The sequence below is a fragment of the Trematomus bernacchii genome, unplaced genomic scaffold, assembly GCF_902827165.1.
Source record: "Trematomus bernacchii unplaced genomic scaffold, fTreBer1.1, whole genome shotgun sequence".
Classification (NCBI taxonomy): Eukaryota; Metazoa; Chordata; class Actinopteri; order Perciformes; family Nototheniidae; genus Trematomus; species Trematomus bernacchii.
In genome coordinates this window covers 4,522,150-4,543,417 of record NW_022987547.1, presented here as the reverse complement: position 1 = coordinate 4,543,417, position 21,268 = coordinate 4,522,150, and the positions used below count along the sequence as shown (strand labels likewise).

The 21,268-nt window shown below is 39.6% G+C and overlaps 1 protein-coding gene across 1 annotated transcript in view; it reads right to left on the bottom strand.

The window, feature by feature from the left end:
* Nucleotides 1-21,268, bottom strand: part of LOC117476589 (astrotactin-2-like) — a 252,926-nt gene that overhangs the window by 159,337 nt on the left and 72,321 nt on the right. Inside the window, exon 4 of the mRNA XM_034123245.1 lies at nucleotides 671-823. Coding sequence (XP_033979136.1) covers nucleotides 671-823 — 153 coding nt within the window. The remainder of the gene's footprint in view (nucleotides 1-670; nucleotides 824-21,268) is intronic.

The window sequence follows — 21,268 nt, the reverse complement described above, 5'->3', positions numbered from 1 at the left end:
GTTTCTTCATGTCAGTGAAAAAAAGAAAAACTACAAATTAATATATTTCACAGATATGAAATTGTAAACAAAATATTGATTCACACTTCCTTGAAGGAAATTAATTGAGAAATTAACTGTGACATCATTTGCATTCATTTCCCCCTCATTAAAAAAATGCAGGTTAAGCAAAATGGAACATCTAAAATGCCTAGATATGTGTATCATCTGTCCTACTGAAATGAATACATTAAAATCTACGTCGAGGCAATTGCCACCTTGACAGTCTAATTAACATTCTACCACAATATTCTTTGGATTTTTGTATTTGGCAGGAGTGAACACAATATGTCATTTGATATTTTTACATAAATCAACTCACAAAATGATTCTGTAGTCGACAAGCAGTGACAGCCTAATAGGCTGCAAAATACAAATAATGGTTTGCTACTATGTTGGACAGTGGGTGGCAAGAAAATGTATTTTGCATAAGGCAGGGAGAAAAAAGTTCAAACATCATATGCCCAAAACCATAAAACGAGTAACACCGAGGCAGCAGAAGTAAGCAAACATTGTCCAGTTTGCATAGTAAAATTGAGGGGAATGTGGAAATGTTCTAAATACACTTGTTTATAAGGTCTGTAATATTCTGAGAACAAAACTGTTGTTTCTGAATGACTTTTTGTCCTACCTCTGGTGTGGCTGGGGACCCTCCGGCGGCCCGTTGACGAGCTGTGCATGACGTGCTGGTAGTGAGACATGTCCGTTGGAGTGTTTGGAACACGGAAACTGTCCTGGAACCTCTGCATCAAATCCTCTACTGACTCCGTGTTTGGGTCAAGGGCTACGGAAAAGAGATCAAAATGGCAGGCATGTCATGAGGCTTTAAAGTGAAAGTCATTTTCTATAGTGACAGACAGACAATACATAGCTGAATAAAAACACAATGATGCACAAAGACAAACAACTAAACACTTTTTCCTTTTTAGAACATAAGAGATTATAGTATTTCATCGTGAGTCACTAGGCTGTCCCAATACCTTTAATGGCCTTTAATTGATTTCCTCAATTCAATATTGTCTCGTCTCTACAGGGATCCTACCAATGCTTCCTGTGATGTCCCAGTATTCTTATTGAATGACTTTAAAACAAGTGGAGATGGGGAAAAAGTTGTTTTCCTACAATAGAACATTAACAAAAGGAAGGCACACCAAATTCCTATGACCTTTCTGTATATGTTCTGAATAATAATTTGTGGCAAAACTAATTATGAGTAGAGATTGTTCAACATACAAAAACATGTACATATTTAAAAGTGACCATGATATTAAATTACAGTAAGTATCTAAGGCCTGTTTTCATAGAAACAGCCCTGTCTTACATGGCTTGTTCAATTTAAGTTTGATATTTAGTAAAATCAATTTGAAGAAAACTGTTTGCTTATACTGTATGTTGGCTATAATGCATGCTAACAACATGCAATGCAAGTTTAGGGTTATACAACTGTGGCCGAAAACAAACACCCCTGAAACTGTGAAAGCAGCTCTGTCCCCAAACTTAGTATAGCCATCTCCAAAAGATGGGGCCATTTATCACCCCAAACACCACTATCCCCGCCTATCATCAACATCTTTTGATCTGTCAGTCTGGCTCTGAGGTGTACTCTGCCCATGAATAATGGTGATGTGTTGCTCCCAGAGGACGCTCAGTGTGCATGCCAATGAGCGTGCAAGAGCAGGAGAGTGAGATGAGGTGGACAAGAGTGAAAGTGAAGATGCAGGAGTATTTAGATGGTATAAATGGAAAGCTAACATCATGAACAAAAATATAGACATTACAGTGTGCTTCAGAACAATTCCTTGTAATAATTATTATTGCCTCAGATACTTTTGGGTTAAGCTCAATCGGCTAAAGAAAAAGTTTCTTTGATCAGGGGATTGCTGTTGGCAGGTCTACGAACATGGGCCCCAGTGACCAGGTGCAAGAGATGATGCAAATGACCTCATTTGAGGGACAGATGTTGGTTTATGCCCTCCAGTCAAAGATATTGTTGCATATGAAACATTACAAAGTCAACACAATACCTTAAAGTTGTTTGGTCCTTGAACAAAACTCCTACACAAGGACAAATCCTATTGTCGCTATTATTTTAAGCATCATATGCCCAGTTTGATATACAGTATGTGACCTGAAAATAAAACGTACTGGCTCCAACCATGTGTTGTTTTCACATGAAAATGAATTTGTTAATTGTTTCATATAGTTTCAGATGAAAAATTACTTTTGTAAATTGGTTGCTCACTGCCAGATATGATTTATTTAAAAATAGTTTCACACAAGATTGCAAAAGGAGTTTGTAGGTCGAACAATGTTTGATTTTCTTTTTAAGGCATTAAATAGTTAATGGATTTATATAGCACTTTTTGAGTCTTTGCAAACCCTCAAAGCCCTTTTACTCATACACGTAAGCATTCGCCCACTCTCTCACATTCATACATAGGCAGAGGCGGCCAAACAAGGCTACATTCACACGCATACACAAACCATTTATAAACAGTGCCCATGACACTTCAACACGTTGACGGCAGGGGCTGGGGATTGAACCACCCACCTGGGGATGGACCAACACTTTACCTCTCGACCATGGGCTTATCAAGTGCCACTTGGCCAGATATGCACTATCTGGAAAGAATTCTGCTATAACATTTTGAATCACTGTTATCGCTATGGAAATTGATCCAAGATGCATTGGAGGCAGCCTCAGGGCTAAAGGGGAGTCAAGCACAGTCAAGCAGTTCAACCAATGCCGTATTGACAAAGCGAGCATCGACTCCTTGGAAAGCAATATTACTGCAATGTTTAATCTATGCCATTCATTTTTTGACCTTACTGATAAAACAATTCATCCCTACTCGGGAGGAAGACTGCTTTGAACAGAGCCATCACACTGAAAGCCAGTTGCATTTCCCAATAACAGACATTTTTTGACAAAAAAAAAGGAGAAATTCAGGTTGCATACAGACTTTGATACTGCAGCTGATGCTTCCGGCTATGTTTTTGAAATCTGAAGTGTGTGTACACCAACCCTTGGCTGTGAGTGGGATCTGCCTTGTGCCGAAGTATTGCTTGTGAACATGTGATACAGAGATTCAAAACAGAGAGTTCCCTACACTTTCTGGCACAAACTTGCAAAGGAGTTCCCCTCTTCACCACTTTCTCCAAACCAAGGATTAGTTTGAAGAACTAACTTATATTAGAGTATCTCCTAGCAAATAAAGCACATTTTGTGAAATGTGAAAACAGATTAGTTCCCAGGTGCACTGGAACATCATCCAGAGTATGATTAGATGACAGAAAAGATCCTACATATTTTGACAATTATAATATTGTTTTGATCAATTGAGTGTGGATATATACGGTTTGTGTCATCTATATGGTATACAGGGATTTTATAGGGGTCAGGTAACCTTTCTAATATATATTGTGGCATGTATTTAACAAATAAAGAATCTTCTCATCTTTACAGTATGTGCATCAAAACAGTTGTTAGAGAAATACATCACATTTCAAGGCTATACTGTATAGAGCAGGGGTAGCCAACACGGTGCCCGCGCAAACTTGGTCGCCCGCAGGGGCAATGTGAGTCGCCCGCGGGGCATGTTCTAAAAATAGCTCGCCAAGCAAATCCAAAATGTAAAAATACACAAAACAAAAAAGGAAATGTAATTAAAATAATCTAATAAAACTATAAAAAATAATAAACGAAACCTCAATCATAGCGAACTCTATCTACTTACTACAACTCTATATCTATCTAACACCCCTCCTCCCCCCACCCCCACAATGAATATCGACCAATCACGTTCTTGCTTGATTTGCGGGACCAGCGTTGCAGTCGGGAAGAAACGCAATGTGGAGCGGCAGCTCACTGCTTCATAAGGAGTTTGACCTTTCCTTCTGGCAGAATCTACACAACACATCAGCCCCATTGAACACAGCCTAGTCATGCCAGCCTATACAACACATGAGGGGCAGAGTTTTACTGTGTGTGTGTTGCAACTTGCATATATATTTATTGCACTTGACGCACACACACGCATGGTGTAATTTCCACTGGGGACAGGGGGGACATGACCCCCCCACTTTTCGAAATCCTGTTTGTGTCCCCCCCACTTTACAAATATGTTTATTATTATTTTTTAACGCAAGCCGTCATCGCCACGGAGGAGCATGCAGCCTCTGTGAGCGAGCGAGCGAGCGAGCGAGAGAGAGAGAGCACACCTTTATCTATTTAATATAGATAAAGTAAGAAATCATTCCAATGTGTATAGGACAGTAAAAAAAACAAAAAAAGTTTAAGAGGGGAGTGATTAGTAAAATATGCATAAATAAAAAGAAAGAATGCTAACTAGGTAACATAAAATAAGAATAAACAAGTTTAAATGATTTGTGGTTGTGATCATATTCTAAATATTTGGATTATTGAAAAGTATACATCTCCCTTTCATATGAGTGCTGAGAGCTGTATCCATAAATTCATTTTGTGCTCAAAATGCACCAGATTGATGCTTTTAACTTCAACATTTAAAAATAAATCTTCCCGGGGTTGTATGCCCCCGGACCCCCTAGAGCAGGGGTCGGCAACCTTTTTGTAACCAAAATTGTTATCAGCGTGCCAACGATCGAGAATTATCAACGGGGGGGGGGGTTTGAGGAGCTTGACGCTGGTGAACTATCAACAGGAGGGCAGGGGGAGCCTCGCTGCGGGGAAGCAGTGTGTGTGTGTACCTGTCAGCACAACTTACATGATGCCGAATTTAACAAACACATTTAATTAAATTGGTTTAAACGGCATAATAATAAGGACGATCGTCCGTTCTGTGATTCTCCAGAACACACATGTTATGATATTAGGGTCAGGCAGAGTGAGATGAGATTGCTGTTCCTTTAAGAGAGAGAGAGAGGGGTGTGGCGTGTGCATGTGTGTGTGTGGATGGTAGAGCGAGAGTGAGCGAGCGTGTGTATGTTTCTGGAAGTGAAACGAGGCAGCAGAAAAACAGAGGTCTGTGATGTATTTTGTGAAACAGAAGAACAGCTAAATAAATGCAACGGCCTCCCCAGAAGAGCTCGCCTCTCTCCAGTCATTTAAGCTAAAGTGGGTTATTGAACCTGAAGCTTGTTGCTTCTGCCCTCCTCGACTACGGTCTGGGAGCCGAAAGGAAAGTTCAACACACAGATGGCCAGTCCGCCCCTTTGTAGCATATTATTTCAATGAGAGATGAGCAGATCGCCACTGGGCTTTCAACTAAAGACACAGCCACGCAAAAACTGCGGCATTTGTACAGCTCCTTATGGGTACTGCAATTTGTGAAGTGCTTTCCTCTGTGGTGAAACGATCAGCCCTGCACCACGGAGGAAAGCGGCAGAAAGTCAGATGGAGTTAAACAGAGCGGGGCTGCGTTGCGTGCATGGCTTCCTTCTGCAGGTAACGGGGAGACGCGCTCTGGCGGCGGTCTCGTTCAGGATCCGAAAATACAATTTAAATATTTTGCACACTTATTCGACTTATTCCTAGTGTGCCAATGCTGGCACGCGTGCCAGGGGTTGCCGACCCCTGCCCTAGAGGATGTGAGGTCCACCCCTAAATAAAGCAAGTTAAAATAATTAAATTGCATACATTTTCTTTTAGCAAACACTGAAAACGGGTCCCACAGACCCAAACAGCACACAAGGGTTAAAGGTAAGCAGATAATGTTAAAATGTGCTAAATATATACACTGCAAAAAACTAAAAAAAGATGAGTAAAAGTAGCCCCCGACTTGTTTTATTTTTTGAAAGTAGCTCTCATCCTAAAAAAGCTTGGTGACCCCTGGTATAGAGGATAACCTTTCTCTGTTAGGCACAGCACATTGTGACTTTAAAGCTGGCTACACACCAACCCGATTTTTGGAGTCAGAGGCCGTCAGAGGCAGTCGGGCATTCGCGGTGCGCTACTGAGGTTGGTGTGTCCCGCACCGTCGTCTCTTTACGGCACCTTTTCACACCGCGGGAGGTCAGAGAAAGTCGGCCCAAGCAATCACTCTGATTGGCTGTTCACACTAACGCTGCCTGCTGGTAAGGACAGTTATTGCCACTCGTCGACTGAAATATTTGCGGTGTGTTCGTAGGCGGGCGGCGTAGCGGGCGGCGTAGCCGACGCAGGCGACGTAGCTGACGTAAAAGTCGGGACGCCTTCGGTACGCGTTCTTTGGTCTCAGGTGGGTGTGTAGCGGACTTAACAGTGAATGAGGGTATAAGCCTACACACACTCAGCCTGTAAAGCTGACCAATTTGTCTAGAGTTTTAAAAAAACGACGTTCCATCTCTTGAGCTGCAGTGTCTTGCAGGGCTAAAATCTTTGAATTTTGAATTGAATAGACAACTTAGGTTCTCATAAACGGTTGAAGAAGCTCCACTCCCTGTGGGCTTTATGGTAGTGCTAGGCTAATACAGGTACTCGGGGTTAGCAAACAAACAAGAGCGCCAGAGTGGGTTGCACTTAAGCTTTGACCGGCCATGACTGAGGAGAGTGTGACAAAATGTCTGAGGTTAAATGCTTGCATACATATTTCATGGCCTCCTGGAGCTCTCTGTATCTCTCTGTCTTTGTTCCTTTTCGAGGAAAGGAGAGATGCTAAGTCAAGCAGAGGTGCCTTGCCTTGTGCCTTTTTTGGTGAAATGTATCCTTCTTTTTCCTCAAACACATACAAATGAAAACCTAAAACAATGGGGAAAATGCTCCATAAAGTGCACAAACTCCCCCCTCCCCTCCCCACTCCTGACACCTTTTTTTGGCAAAACGTTAATAACTCAAATAATTGTATTTAATTTCCAACAATATGGCTGTCGTGAAGAGCACATATTGCAAGATGTGCATGCCTCCCTTAACCATCAACACATGTTCATTTGATGCAGTATTATTTTTGTTTTTGTTTGCTGTATTCCTAATTTCTTACATCTGTTAGAAGCAGCTACCCAGATATTTGTTTTTTTCCAGACCCCAAGTCAAAACTGGCTTCTTATTTTGAGTTCAATGTCAGCTAAAGCTCTGGTGCCCTTATTTCTCCTTTTCATCTCCCTTATCTGCAGTTACACCCTTATCATGTTTTAACAGTGTCTCATAAGCAGTAGATGTAAACAGGAAGCCGCCTCAGTCAACTTATTCATGGTGGTCTCAGTACATTTTATTTTTGTTGTTGGACTGCAACCTTGTTCTTGTTTATGCAGGCTTTTGTGACAGTGTGTATGTTTATGCATGTGTTAGTTGTTGTGTCTGTAAATGTTTACACATTTATTAACTCTAGTCCAGCTTTTACTTCCTAATTCCTGTCTATAGAGTGCATTGCTTTCACAGCTGTGTGTAAAGCACTGCAGTTTGGAATCCAATCCCCATGCTGTTCTATTTAATGACAATACCCAAGTATTAAAATGCCTGTTGAACCGAATGAACATAAGAGACAGAACAAAAACTAGTAGCTTGATCACATCCAATTGAAAGATAGATTTTAATGGACATATAACATCTTACAAAAGGCAGGATGTTGTTCTACTGTCCACTCCAAACATAATCCAACACATCTGCTTTCCGTCCCTTCTCAAATGTATGATCCCTCCTACTCTGGCCATGTCTGTGACATAATTGTTTAGCAAAATACACTTCTGACTAGGGATGCATATCGTTGACTTTTTTACGATACCGATACCGATACCACTGAACGATACCGATACTCAACCGATACATATCGTGATACTTTCATGTTGCATAAGGGAAACATTTTATCATCCCGCAATTACTCCCATGAAGCGCTTTATTATATAGTTAACATGTCAAATGAATATTAAATTCAATTGTGGGACTTGGACCTTTTAGTACTGAACAAACAATGAAAAACACGTTATCTATGAAGAAAACTGATTCTGCAATATCATTTATAACAACCATCAGGCGGGAATAGTACATCTTGTCAATGGAAAAATAAAATAGCACCAGTATAATCAATATTCAACCTGAGATTCGACTGACCAGAGAACACATAAAAGATCATGAGATCTCGGCATTGCACATAAAACAAATAGCATCCTTAAAATCAACATTTGCCTGATGAAAGAAAACAAATCCCATCACAGTTCAGTTTTGTGCATTCATCTTCAAGAAGATGAGCATATCTGCTCTCTCTGGATCCAAACGGGCCCTTTCACAGCATAGGATATCACCTGCTAAACTGAACACTCTCTCGCTTGGCACGCTGCTTCCCTGAACACAAAGGTACTTGGTTGTGTTAGAAATTAAAATCAATGTTAAACAGCATAATTCAGTCTAAAACATATCGTCAGTTTAAAGCTGTTTTATTGTGGAAAAACCCGGAAGTTCTCAGGAAATCAATGCCAAGCTTTTATTCTGAAAATCCTTTATCCGGTTAGCATGTGACTAATGTTACGTTTTCTGAATGTAAAGTGAAAATGACTTGGAGTGTTACACACCAAAACGTACGGACTTTAACACTACATCGATAGACGTTAAGATATTATTACTGCTGAATATTAAATGAAGGTACAGTTGATCATGGAGTGTTTACACATTACGTGAGTAGCTATGACGTCGGAGGGAGCTACCGTAAATGAGAACTGTGCCATAGAGGCGTTTTTAGGACTTCTAAACTAACGATTACAGCTGTTTATAAGGTATTAAATAGAAAGTCATGACAGAGATAAGGAGGAGAAAATGCTTAAGGAAGTAGGCAGAGAATACCAATGTCGAAATCATCTGTTCTCTCGCGATATCGAACCCACAGATGAGAAGGGCGGTCCCACTATCTGCACAGCGGGAGACAACGAGACGTGGATAAAAACAGATGACAGAGGACAACTCGCCCTCTTTTCTTCGCTGCAGCCTCCCTGAAGACAACACCGGCTTTGTCTCTCCTTACCCATGCTTGTTCTTTAACCACGTTACTTAATTAAACTCAACCAATTTGAACCTTTTCGGAGACTCCATTAGTCTCTTCATTCTAAGCTCCTCTCCTGGGCGCGAGAACATCGAATACTTCAATAGTTGCCATACGAGACAGCATTGGTTGGAGATTGGATGTGTTGCCACCTTTCCCAGAAATAAACTTCTTGCAGTGGTTACAGACCCCACCATTCAGACTGACAGTGGTTACAGACCCCACCATTCAGACTGGCAGTGGTTACAGACCCCACCATTCAGACTGGCAGTGGTTACAGACCCCACCATTCAGACTGGCAGTGGTTACAGACCCCACCATTCAGACTGGCAGTCATATGCAGCCACACTTTAGATTTTCAAAAGTGACTTGGTTGCGGAGTTTCACTGCGAAGTGGACATCGTAATTCCGACGGTTTGGGCACAAGTTTAAGGATATTATGCCTCACTTTTATGAAAAAAAAAAAAAAAAAAAATTTTTTTTTAAAAAGTATCGAAAACCGGATCTGATTTCGGTACGGTATACCGTAGCCACCAGTAACCGGTATTTCGGTAATACCGGGAACCGGTATGCACCCCTACTTCTGACAGATCCAAAGAGTTAAGATTTTCAGCTATTTGCTTATTTTTCATCAATAGAATTATGTGCCGGCGTGGTAAACAGTGAGACTGTTTAAGAAGGTACATCTAGTTAATAAAACAGTCCAACAGTATTGGACATTATTTTTCTTTCATATGCTTATTTGAAAAGACCTTTCGTATTTGACATTGTCCACTTTGACAAGTGCAATACAAAAGCAGACAAAGTAACAGAACTATTTGAGAAACTACAAGTCCAGATGTAATTTCAAAGGCATCTTCTTGAGTCATTTATGCTGACTGTGAGAGATTTTGATATTGTGCCGTGTGGCGTAACATGTATTGTATGTATTTATTTGGACTACTGTCCTAAGCAACTTTACCTCAAATAAATAATATTCTAATCTGAATATCAGTGGCATAATAATTTAACACAAATTGTGTTTGATTACATTTTATTTTCAAACTCTTCATCAATGAGAATATAGTATACTGTTGGCTAATAGCAATTACTCAAACCATTACTTCTACTTTTATAGTTGGTGCTGCTAATGCAATACAAATAATAATCAAGGTGCATCCTATGATATACCTTGATTGCAATCAATATTCTTTTCATCAGACAATTCACTGATGAAGCACTCATTTGCAGATGCAGAGATTCTATATATATTTCTGGGTATTATGAAGAAAAACGGATACAAAGATGCCAGTATCTGATGCTCTCACCTTCCCAGAAAATGCTATTCAGCACAAGGAAGGGCAGCGGTTGTACTCTCAGCAAAAAATAAACTGAAGGCCCAACTACTCTAAAAAAGCCAAATGAACAAGACGAGGCTGGCTTTCACCAAATCGCTGATACAGCCTATGGGAATTTCTGTCTGTCAGAAAGTGAAACCTTTGACCGTGACTCTCTGTCCATAAATAGTGTTTGACCCTTATTTCTCTCAGGCTCAAGAAGAGATCCCCCCTCTGCTGAAAGTCAGTGAGACACGATGCAACGTTTTCAGACTCTTCAACAATGCCCGGAGGCAGGTGGTGATATGGCTTGCAGTGCGGCTTGGAAGATTGATTAGAGTACTCTTATTCCACGCATAATGTCATATTACACTGTGTAGAATTCAGCACACATCATGCCACATTCAATTTCAAACGTCATAGAAACACCCACTAAAAGCCAAGACCAAGCAAATAGAGTTAACTAAATAAAATGACAAACTGTAACAAATGTGCTAAAACTCTTATGTATTTATTGCTAATTTAGTGTCAATTTGTGCCATGTTTTTAAAATTGAGAGTCAGTTATGGACCTTTTCAAAGCCATCCTGTCCGGCATTCATATACACAGAGACAGATGTAGCCATGAGGGAAATGGCGGAAAGATTTCTGAAGATCTTTAGACCTTACCAACCCCTGCTGTTTTAATTTGGAGGAAATCTGCTAGAGGGAGAAAACAAAACAAAACAAAGGAATTAAATTGCTGGATATTAGTTTATTTTCATTAAACTACCTTTTATTGCGTCCTTTCACAAAATGTTTTTTTTCTGTTCAGCCAACCTACTGTATGCCTACATGTATGTGAGTACATACACACACACACACTTTAGTCACATCTATATTCCCTTGTTTGCTCTCCTCCCCTTCACGGCTTAGAGAGCAAATGAGTGCAGAGGGGATCGATAGGAAGGAAACAGGGGTTCATGCCAGCTCTGATTCCCTCTGTGATATTATATTTGCAATTGTTTCAATAGGAATGGGAGCATGGGAAGCTATTTTTGATTTCCCTGACAGCACTGCTACTGGAAGGGTGGCAGGTACATGAGAGGAGAGTAAGAGGTTGGACAGATACATAGAAAACGAATAAAGGGTTGAAAAAGACAATGGATACAGAGATGACTGGAGAATGGACGAGACAGAAAAAGAAAGAGCCAGCGTGAGGAAGAAATGGATCGACAGTAGATGCCATGGGTGTTGAAGCAAAGACAAAAGGATATTCTTTTGGGAATAACATGCAGATAAGAAAGCCAGAAGGGATCAAGAGCAGCAGGAAAAGGAGCCTGACATGAACATATGAGGAGATGGAAAGAGGGAAAATAACATGACAACATCATTTAGATAATATGACTGTTTGAACAATATCAATGTTGGTTAACTGTGACTACCCAATCACAATAAGCTTATATTTTGTAATTCAAGATACATGTTTTTTTTTCAATTAAAATCATTGAATAAATAATAGTTTTATGTTGCATTTCACATGATGAACAAGTAAGCAAATAATGTGCCTCAATGCTTGCCTTTATATAAGAACATAATGAAAACAAAATCAGGAACATATTTTCTAATCTAAACTTGATAAGGTAATGACAATGTTATAGTTGTAGCATATAATCCATACCGTTGTAGAGGACATGACGGTATGGGTTAGAGGTGACACAGTTTAAAAGGGTTCATGGCAGGAGATTTAAATACAAAAACCCAAGTTAGACTCATGTGGTATTGCAATTGTCTCCTATGGCGTTTGCCAAGAGAGACTTCAAATGAAAATGTATCGACAGTTGAAAGCACTCAAAAAGACATATGTGGAATTCAAAACACAAGGAACAGACATAAATCCCCACTCTACAGGATTTGAACATTTACTGTATCAAGTCCCGTCATCCCCAGCTGCTGCAAAAGCATGTCATGTTCCATCTTAGTGAGACACTTTTCCTTTCTCCTAGCTTTTGACTATTCTTCTATATTTGAAGGCATCTGCTGTTTGCAGAGGAACACGACTTAAGTGCTATCTATAGCTCGGCTCTTGCCATGGGCCAGAATAAAATATGGATGTGTCTCCCCATTCTGTGCCGGTTAAACATCACAAGCTAAGCTCTGACCTCCAACTGCTCCAGACAGGCTGAGGCTCCTCACTGTCAATCAAAAATACACGCAGGTCATGAAGTATAAGGACAAGATCCCCATATAAGAATGTCTCACATAAATGTATGTGTTTGTGGCAGTGTGGAAGGCGGTGAGTTATAAATGTATGGGTGACATATTCTGTAAATGTTTAATAAGGAACAATGACGTGCAGCCTATTCCTGGCAGGAAACACCTGGAAATCCCTACCATAGGCTTGTAAGAAATATTGTGCTTAGCTGAAAGTGGTGAGTAAATGGTGACGGCATGGTTTCTTCAAACATCTATCCTCAATCCCCATGCAGGCCAAGCTGCTCTGTAAGTATTTCAGTGCAATTTGAAATGGTCCATGTAACAATGATAACCTGCATAATGTAATAGGCACAAACACATTTTCGATACACGAACGCATACATTTTATGCAGGCTGAGCAACAGAAACAGGCAGATAGAAAATGACATCTTCTATAGACATCCTTTGAATACCAATTAACCATTCCCAAGATGCATTGTAGACCATGTTTCAGATCCTATCGCGGAAAACAAGGCAGGAACACGGTCGACAAGGCATGCTCAGGAGGGTTGATGGTTGTCCTGTCTAATCTTAAAAAGAAAACAAGGCAGAAAATGTCACAATGAGCATTGAAAATGATGTTACCTATCCAACCTGTAAAAAAATGTATGATTTATTCATATATATGCAATTTCAGAATGTTTTCCTAAGGCATTGGAGCATTTTGTCTTAGCTCATTGTATATGAACAGCACCAAGATTGTTTTAAAATGCTTTGGGCTGTCACAAATGGGTTTACAAATCATCCTTCTCACACACTTTGATGAGTCAACCTCTTCACTCATTTCAAAGAGCTCATCCAGAGGGTCTCTGACCTAATGGGCTCAGCTCAAATGGCAAAAACCCAGCTGGGCTCTGGGGAACGCCTCGGTGTGCATCTGGCAAAAATTGCAGGAACTCATCCCATTTCTCTCCTGTTTCTGAAGCAGTTGAGGGTTTTATTGGAACACTAGCAGCCTATTAGTCTGTGAGTGGTAAGAAGTGGTTATATCCCTTGGAGCTTTGGAAAAAGTGTACAGCCCAAAACAAAACTGAGGTTATGGTCAGTATATTGTCCTATACCTGACTGTGAACTCGGAGCATGGCAGCAGCAATTTGTATAGCAGTTACCTTTCTTAAAGGGTAGGCTTCCACATAATCCAAGCATAACAATTTGGGTCAAAGCAATCTACTTCTGCTCCTGGATTTTGACCTTCTCCTGCCTGTCTGCTGTCTCTCTGTATGTGCAGCGGCAGGAAGCTCTTGAACATCTTAGCCAAGGTGAACAAAATGGACTCTGAGGACAAGTGGGGTCAATCCTGACTGAAAGCTCTCCTCAAAAGCTCCTTCAATGCCACCTTTCTCTTTCCTGTGTGCTGGGGATCTTTGGGGCATATACTTTCAATTCTCCTAATTTATAAGGGCGTGTGGCGCAGTGGGTTTGTGCGTTGGTGTTCGGATCAGGGGAGCACAGGTTCAAACCCCACTGCAGTCAGCATGACGTTGTGTCCCTGGGTAAGACACTTCACCCCAAATTGCTCCTGTGGGGATTGCCCACAGTATTGAGTATGTAAGTCGCTTTGGATAAAAGCGCCTAACAAGTAACATGTAATATAATGTAATGTTATAACACCACATGTTGGCGAAATGGTGAAGTGCTTGTCATCATCCACAAATGTAATTTAGTTTTCCAATTTCCTTTTTTTCAGCAAATTATTAATGACCAAGCCATGATTCAGATCTAAATTACTTGCATCAAATGAGGAAGCATAGTCCAGCTAAAAACAAGTTCATAATCATATTCTATGCCATTTCTGGATGCTGGGAGCATTTTCTTATAATTCATCATAACAATCTTGCAGTATCTCAATGAATCTGTTTTGGGGGCTGTTTGAAATTATAGATTTTATTAGCATGCCTATTATGTAGGACTTAAATATTTGCCTCGCTGGTTGAAAGGTAACCTCCCATATGTCTGTTTAAAAAGTATACTCTTGTCTTTCACATTAAATATGAATTATTTGGATATGTATAATGGCTGTCTTATTTAAATTCTCTTTTATGAATATTAACTTTGTAACACAACATTTTGCCTGCCTGTGAAATGACTTTCTTCATTGTTAAACTATGTTAAACTTTTGATAGATTCCACACATAACAAAACATATTAGAAACTATTTCCATTTCTTTCAAGAGTGTAACCGGGGACAATTCCAGCACATGTAGGAGCGGAAATGAAGCAGAAAAGACATTATGCAAATATAATTATGATAGGGTGCCAATTTATCACACACCGAGGTCATTTATCACACCCAGAAACAATTCTGTTAATTTAATATGCTGCAAGCAACAAAAATGTTCCTGAAATTGCATATTGACCAAAGGCATGCTTTATAGCAGCTATAGCTCCGGATTCTTTCCTGAACAACCTGAATACATAACACATAATGGACACGCATAGTTTAAAGCTGTTTTAAAAGGCATATATTCAAACCTGTAACGTCTAAATTGTCTTATTTTTTGATTGCCTAACAGGATCTGTTAATATCATCTCTAAATACCAATAACACCGTTTGCTTTTCCCTTCTCGTGTTTCAGTTTTAATTGCATAAATAAATCATTGAGCTGTCCAGGCAGAAAGTATTGGTGCCCATGAGTCTATTTTTATGTTTGGTGATATCGTTCAACTGCCTATTCTCTTTTAGCTTGTTCAGTTTTCTTTCCCAGAGTTTTCAAACCTCCAAAGACACTGTCTATGTGAACAGTTTGAAAAATAGCCTAATAACTTTAAGGAACTTAAGAGTGTTTGAAATACAGGGAGCACAGGGATATTGAGGGATATATTGAACAATACATTTGGGTGAGCTGCCCAATCCACATTTCAAAACAGCCTCATAAAGATGGCTCATGAGTTGGCATAATATCGACCCACAGATATTGATCTGGCGTGGCCTTGGTGCTTACAAACCCATTTCGACTGGCAGGTATTGTTTTTCTCCATCACTGACAAAGGCCTCACGTAGGATTGGATTACTCCGCCTTCATTTATCAATGAGTCACTACACCTAGACTCTTTCTTTTCCCCCCATGTTGTATTCTTGTCCTCTTTACTCCAACTCCTCTCATCAGCTGCTGTGAGAGGGGTTTGCTCATGCTGCTTTGAAATGTCCTGAAAGCACAGCGCACTACAGTTTGCAAAGGCCATGACCAATGAAACTGGCAATGAATGGTACACACTGTGGGCAGAGTAACATTGAATGATGGACTGCTTAAAAAATGCTACATTCATTGGGTTTTTTGCCCGAGTTTATCTTAGAAAATCATACAGCTTACATGCTCGATATATCGATCATGCAGTGATGTTTGTCTTCCTCATCACGTTACATTGCCCTCATTAAAGAAACACAACTCAAATGCTTTCCGCAAAAGGAAGAATGGGAAGTGTTTGTAATTAACTCCCATCTATTCATCGTGGGGAAGCATGAAAAGCCTGATTCAGTATTAATCAAAACATTACCCTGAGCTAGCTTGAGCGTGCCAAGCTGGCAGCCATTTCTCATCAATGATGTCACATTAGCGATCTGAAGCTTGACACTGGATTATTACTCTCCAGTCCTGAGTTCAATTAGAGCTCAGTAAACACTCAATAAGCTTTGTAATGACAGGGGTTGTGTTGATGATGAAACAATCATTTTGTATTATTATTTATTTACTACATCATTAACATTGTAAATCTAAAAAGGAGTCACAATCATTTGTCCAGTAGTTAAGACTGTAATACCACATAGAGCCACAGTAGGTAACTGGATGATTCATCCCTGCCATGACCTTGTTCATTTCAAGGCCATTGAGGAAGTCTGGGATAGCAGTGACTGGCTGAATCATTGCTGTGGTTGAGTTGATTTATATATATAGAGACTTTACTAAAGACACCTTATTATTTATAAAATGGTTTTCTCAACTGTGCCTTAGTCGTAGCTGGGGGAAAAGGGAAGAAAGAACAAGCAGCTACACTGCACTTGATGGAGTCAGGAGGAAAAAACGAGCTATTTGTTCAGATTATGTGGAGTGGCTCCACAGGGGGAAGAGAGGAAATCTAAAAAATCCCCTGTACTAGCAAGGGATCTTTGTCAACTGTCTCTTTTTGGCTATTTTTAAGCGATAATTATTTAAATGTCTACTTCCACGAAGTTATAATCTAACTATGTTTTAGCAGATTGTTAAAAGCAGAGTGAGCTACATTTGGTGCCCAAGGCTTTATCTGTGTTTACAATATAAATACCCAGTGATTGCATTGCGGTCTTTACAAACAACATCATTTCACTGAAAGGAAAGAGAGGCACAACAGAAAAGCCTTTTAGGGATATTGACATTCTTAACTATAGTAGAAATATTCATTTACTGGCCAGGCTTTTTGCAGTCGCTCCAAAAATATAATCCTACTGTAGATATAGAACTTTTTTTTAAAGCAACCATGAAGCATTTAAAATAACAATCACAATGCTGAAATTAGGTATTTGTCCATTTGTTGGATCAGTTTTTCAACTCAACATCAAGGGCTTTTCAGGGGGAAATAAGAAGCAATATCTTAAGGCTTTGAACATCTTACTTTACCCAGTGAAAGTATATTGAACGAATTATAGTTGATTCCTTGAGAAATATTGTATCTTTAAAACTCAAAAGGAAATGAACAAACTGTACTAGGCAGAGAACTGTGGCGCACAAAAGTGATAGCACCAATGTAATGTCAAATAATACATTATAAATGTGCTGCTCACCTCGCCTTAGAGTGAGTGTTAGACAGGGCTGATGAGAGTCATGCTAGATGGGAATTGGATGAATTGCTTGTTATTACTGTGAGGATCAGATCAATGGCCACAGCCAAGAAACCGTGGGCATTGTGTTGGCAGAGCGCTGGTGTGAAGTGCTGGCCCAATCACATCTGAAGCAGTTCAACAGGATGCTCCGTTGAGTGGTTTGTGCTTTGAGAAAAATGATTTTCTCTGAATCAAGTATTTATTATTTTCAACCCAATGTCTCACACTTGTGACTATTAGTATGCACAGGTTTTAAATCCACAGAAACAAGGTAGAAGAAACATACTACAAATTAAATAAGCTATGATTATCCAATATATAGGCAGTCAAATGGTGAAGCCAGCACCAATAAAAAATGAAACAAATAAAATAAATTATGTATGCTTTTACTGTTGATAGTGAGGAACAATGCACAGTACTGTCTCTTTGTCTTTTTGCTTGGTCTCTGCCCCAGTGATTTTGAGTTTTTTAGACAGTATTACATTTATAACATTCAACTTGCTTAAATCCTGGCAACTCTGGAGCATCTAAACCAGGGCTATTCAATTGGCGGCCCGCGGGCCAAATCCGGCCCCGGGGTGATATTTACTGGCCCTTTGAGTATAATGTTAAAAAGTCATCAATTTTATTTTTTTAAGATTTTTTTTTTTTTTTTGTGCCATAGTGCCTTTATTCCAGAGAGGGTGTTACATTGAGAGATAGAGGGGTAGACAATGCCTGAAAACTTCGACGGGCTCGGGTTTCGAACCCACCTACTATACTGTAGTGACAACTCCTGTCATTGATTGCATCTCTGCGTGAATGATTAGATCATTTCACCTAAATGAAATCAAATGAAACATGTAGGCCTACTGAGTTCTGAACTTGCCATTTAGATATATAAAGGCCTTGGGGCTATGTTGTTTGATTGAATTAAACACAATATATGCACTCCACTATGCTGTATTTACTGTATCTGAAGCTCTTAAATACGATTGCTCATATTTCAAGCCATCTTTTTCCCGGCCCCTTGCTTTGGATCATTTTCATCAACCGGCCCCCATTCCAAACTAATTGAATAGCCCTGATCTAAACCATTCTCACATAGTTTGGAAAACTGTTCAAATTTGAGATTAGCCCTTGGCAAAAAACAAAACGTGGTTAATTTTATTTCACTTAGGGAACAAACATGAGGCAAGTTGACTAGTTAGTGGGCGATAAATGGTCTGCAAGGAAGGAAATCACCTTTTCAAATAATATGTTTTTATAGTTGTAGGACAATGTTAATGTGTGTTAAATCCAAACTTGACCTCTAAAAGCAAGTACCACCTCGAAAAAACATCAGCAATCCAAGTAGATAAGAAAATACTATTACACACAATGATGATGCTTGTTTTTAGAAGTTATGTAAATTATTGTCAGTGTTTTATCAGAGTCAAACTAATGAAACATTATGCCTCAGGCCATTGAGAATGAGGATTTATCAAAACAATGAGAAGCAAAGTCGTGATTCATACGCAATAACAGCTGTGTAGAAACATGTTCAGCTAAAATCAGAAATCAAATTGGATCCATTGTAATTATTCAGGGCAAGATAACTTATTTTGTAATAATTGAATTACTGCTTGTTTGAAAAAGTAGGACACAGAACAGTTGCACAATGTAAATGCCTTCTACAAATAGCTCAGAAGACTAAGTATCTATATGTATGTATGACTCAAAGGGCTTGATATGTAAAACTTGCCCTTTTCACAACAAGAGCTACACATGTAGGTGAGCAGTGGAGGAAGCAGCCTGTGAGCTGTGAAGAGCGAGGGAGCGGTATGTGTGATAAAAGCGGTGTGATGCTGATAACTGGTCCCCGAGTGCTCATCACAGAACAATATTTTCAGCATGCCGCTAAGGTTTTCCTGCACGTGGATTTACACCGTTGACGCTGCCCAAATTCATTCCCAAAGCCTTAGGAATCTCAATGAATAATGAAATTGACAGGCCTCATTTGTTGGGTTGTCTGTGTAACAAAAGCCAAAGCCAGGCACAACCCTGTGAGGCATAGCCATAATCCCTGGGGATAATACTATTGAGTGTAGTTGAATGGGGTTATCTGTCAGCAAGGACAGACAGATAAGAGATGACTGGTATTTGGAGACTGTTTGAATGCCTTGCAGTATAGAACAGGTGGGATGGAAGTTAATCGCCCCTGTATTGAAATGTCAGCGCTTTATGCACAGTACAGAAGGGGAGGCAGAGGCATCAAGTTAAATGGGATGCTTAACAACCTTTTGAGAATGACCAATTGTTATGGATATTCGTGGTATTGTTTTTAAAGTACTGTATTTGAAAAGAAAGAATCACCATACTATGACCATTTGTTTTATAATGTAGCCACTTTCATCCAGAGAGAGTCATGTTTTGAATTTAGTATTGAGAACATCCAATAATTTGACGTTGGAATTTTATGTTATTCATAGTGTCCCTGTAGATTAATTTCTTTATAACTCTAAACATTTCTAATAGTAAGTTTCTGTTTTTCACCTAGTTAAGGGAGTTTCCACATTCATTACCGGTCGCCATGTGGTTGATATGAGTGTGTGATGTGTTTTTTGTATTTATGATTGGTTTTCGTGGCTCTTTCTTTAGAGGCATTGAGGAATATTATAACATGTTGCTCTCTTGTAACAATGGCATAATGCGGCGATTGGCCCAAGAGACAGGCTTGTACAGTAGGAGCCTTGACCTCTCTGACCTCTGCCTCACTTCCCTTCTCCCAGTGGCTAATCTCAACATGCTGCCTTTTCATTAGGGAAAAGAGCAGAAATTAACCTCTATCCTTTCACTTTGTTACATAATTGTCCTTTTCATTTTTGAATAAGGTCTGACCATAATATATTCAAGCCGTAAGTGTTAGTCCAATGCAATACAAGTTTCTAGAATGATTCTCAGCTTTTGTCTTGGTCAGAGACTATGAGGCTATGCCAATGTAAGGTTTAACAAAGAAATATATATATAAACAAATATACAGTATTGGTATAATTGTATCCAATTTTCCTCCATTCAAATAATGTTGATAACATGTAACTGAAATAATAATCAGCTTTCTGACAACAAAATTATGTTGAGCAGTTTTTTCAGCCTATTTTCAGGAAGTAAGTTCACAGGCAGAAGCAAAAAGCTTATGGAAATCCGGTTTTGTGAAGTGATAAATACTATGGGAGCAAAAGGGCATTTTCCACAAACTTCGGACATGCATAATTCAGTATGACATAAATAACCAGGGCACCCTCCAACTTAGTCAGCACCCTTCAATTATTAAAGTTGTGCTTTGCAGAAGAGCACCCCAAGTTCATCAGGATATGATATATACATAGCAGATTATAATGGCAGGAGAATTTTTGAAGCATCACTTCCAGTTCTGTCATAGATGGCAATAGCCCTTTTGCCCCCGCTTAAAGTGCAGACCCCCGGTTATGTTTAGCAAGGGTCAACGGCCACCAACTGACACACCTCAGCATCTAATCAACCACACCAATGGCCCCTGTCACTTGACCTTTAGACATTGCATTCAATTACACTGCACTGCATCACATTACTTCTCCTCACTCGGAGCCGATGGCTATTTGAACTGAGTGTGTATGAAGAGACGGTGGCTACACTGTTTCTGTGGTTTCAGAAATAAATGTACACTTAACAATATTACTTCCTCTGCTAGGATGGAGCAAATTCGCATTAACAGACTTAATTCACAGGATTGCTTCATTAAGGTGTGGAAACCGTTTTTGACATTGCTGGAGGATAATTAATCATTTAATTTAAGAGCTCTGCTGCTGCTTGTATTTTACTTATTCTAGACTGCGTAATTCTTAATTTTGTCTGATGTTTGGCAATCCATCCCCCAGTTTTGTCGGTAGTGGGTTACCCTTGGCCTTTTTGTTCGTGTCTACGATGCTGTCGTCTGGCAGCTTTAGACAATTCTCAGGAATT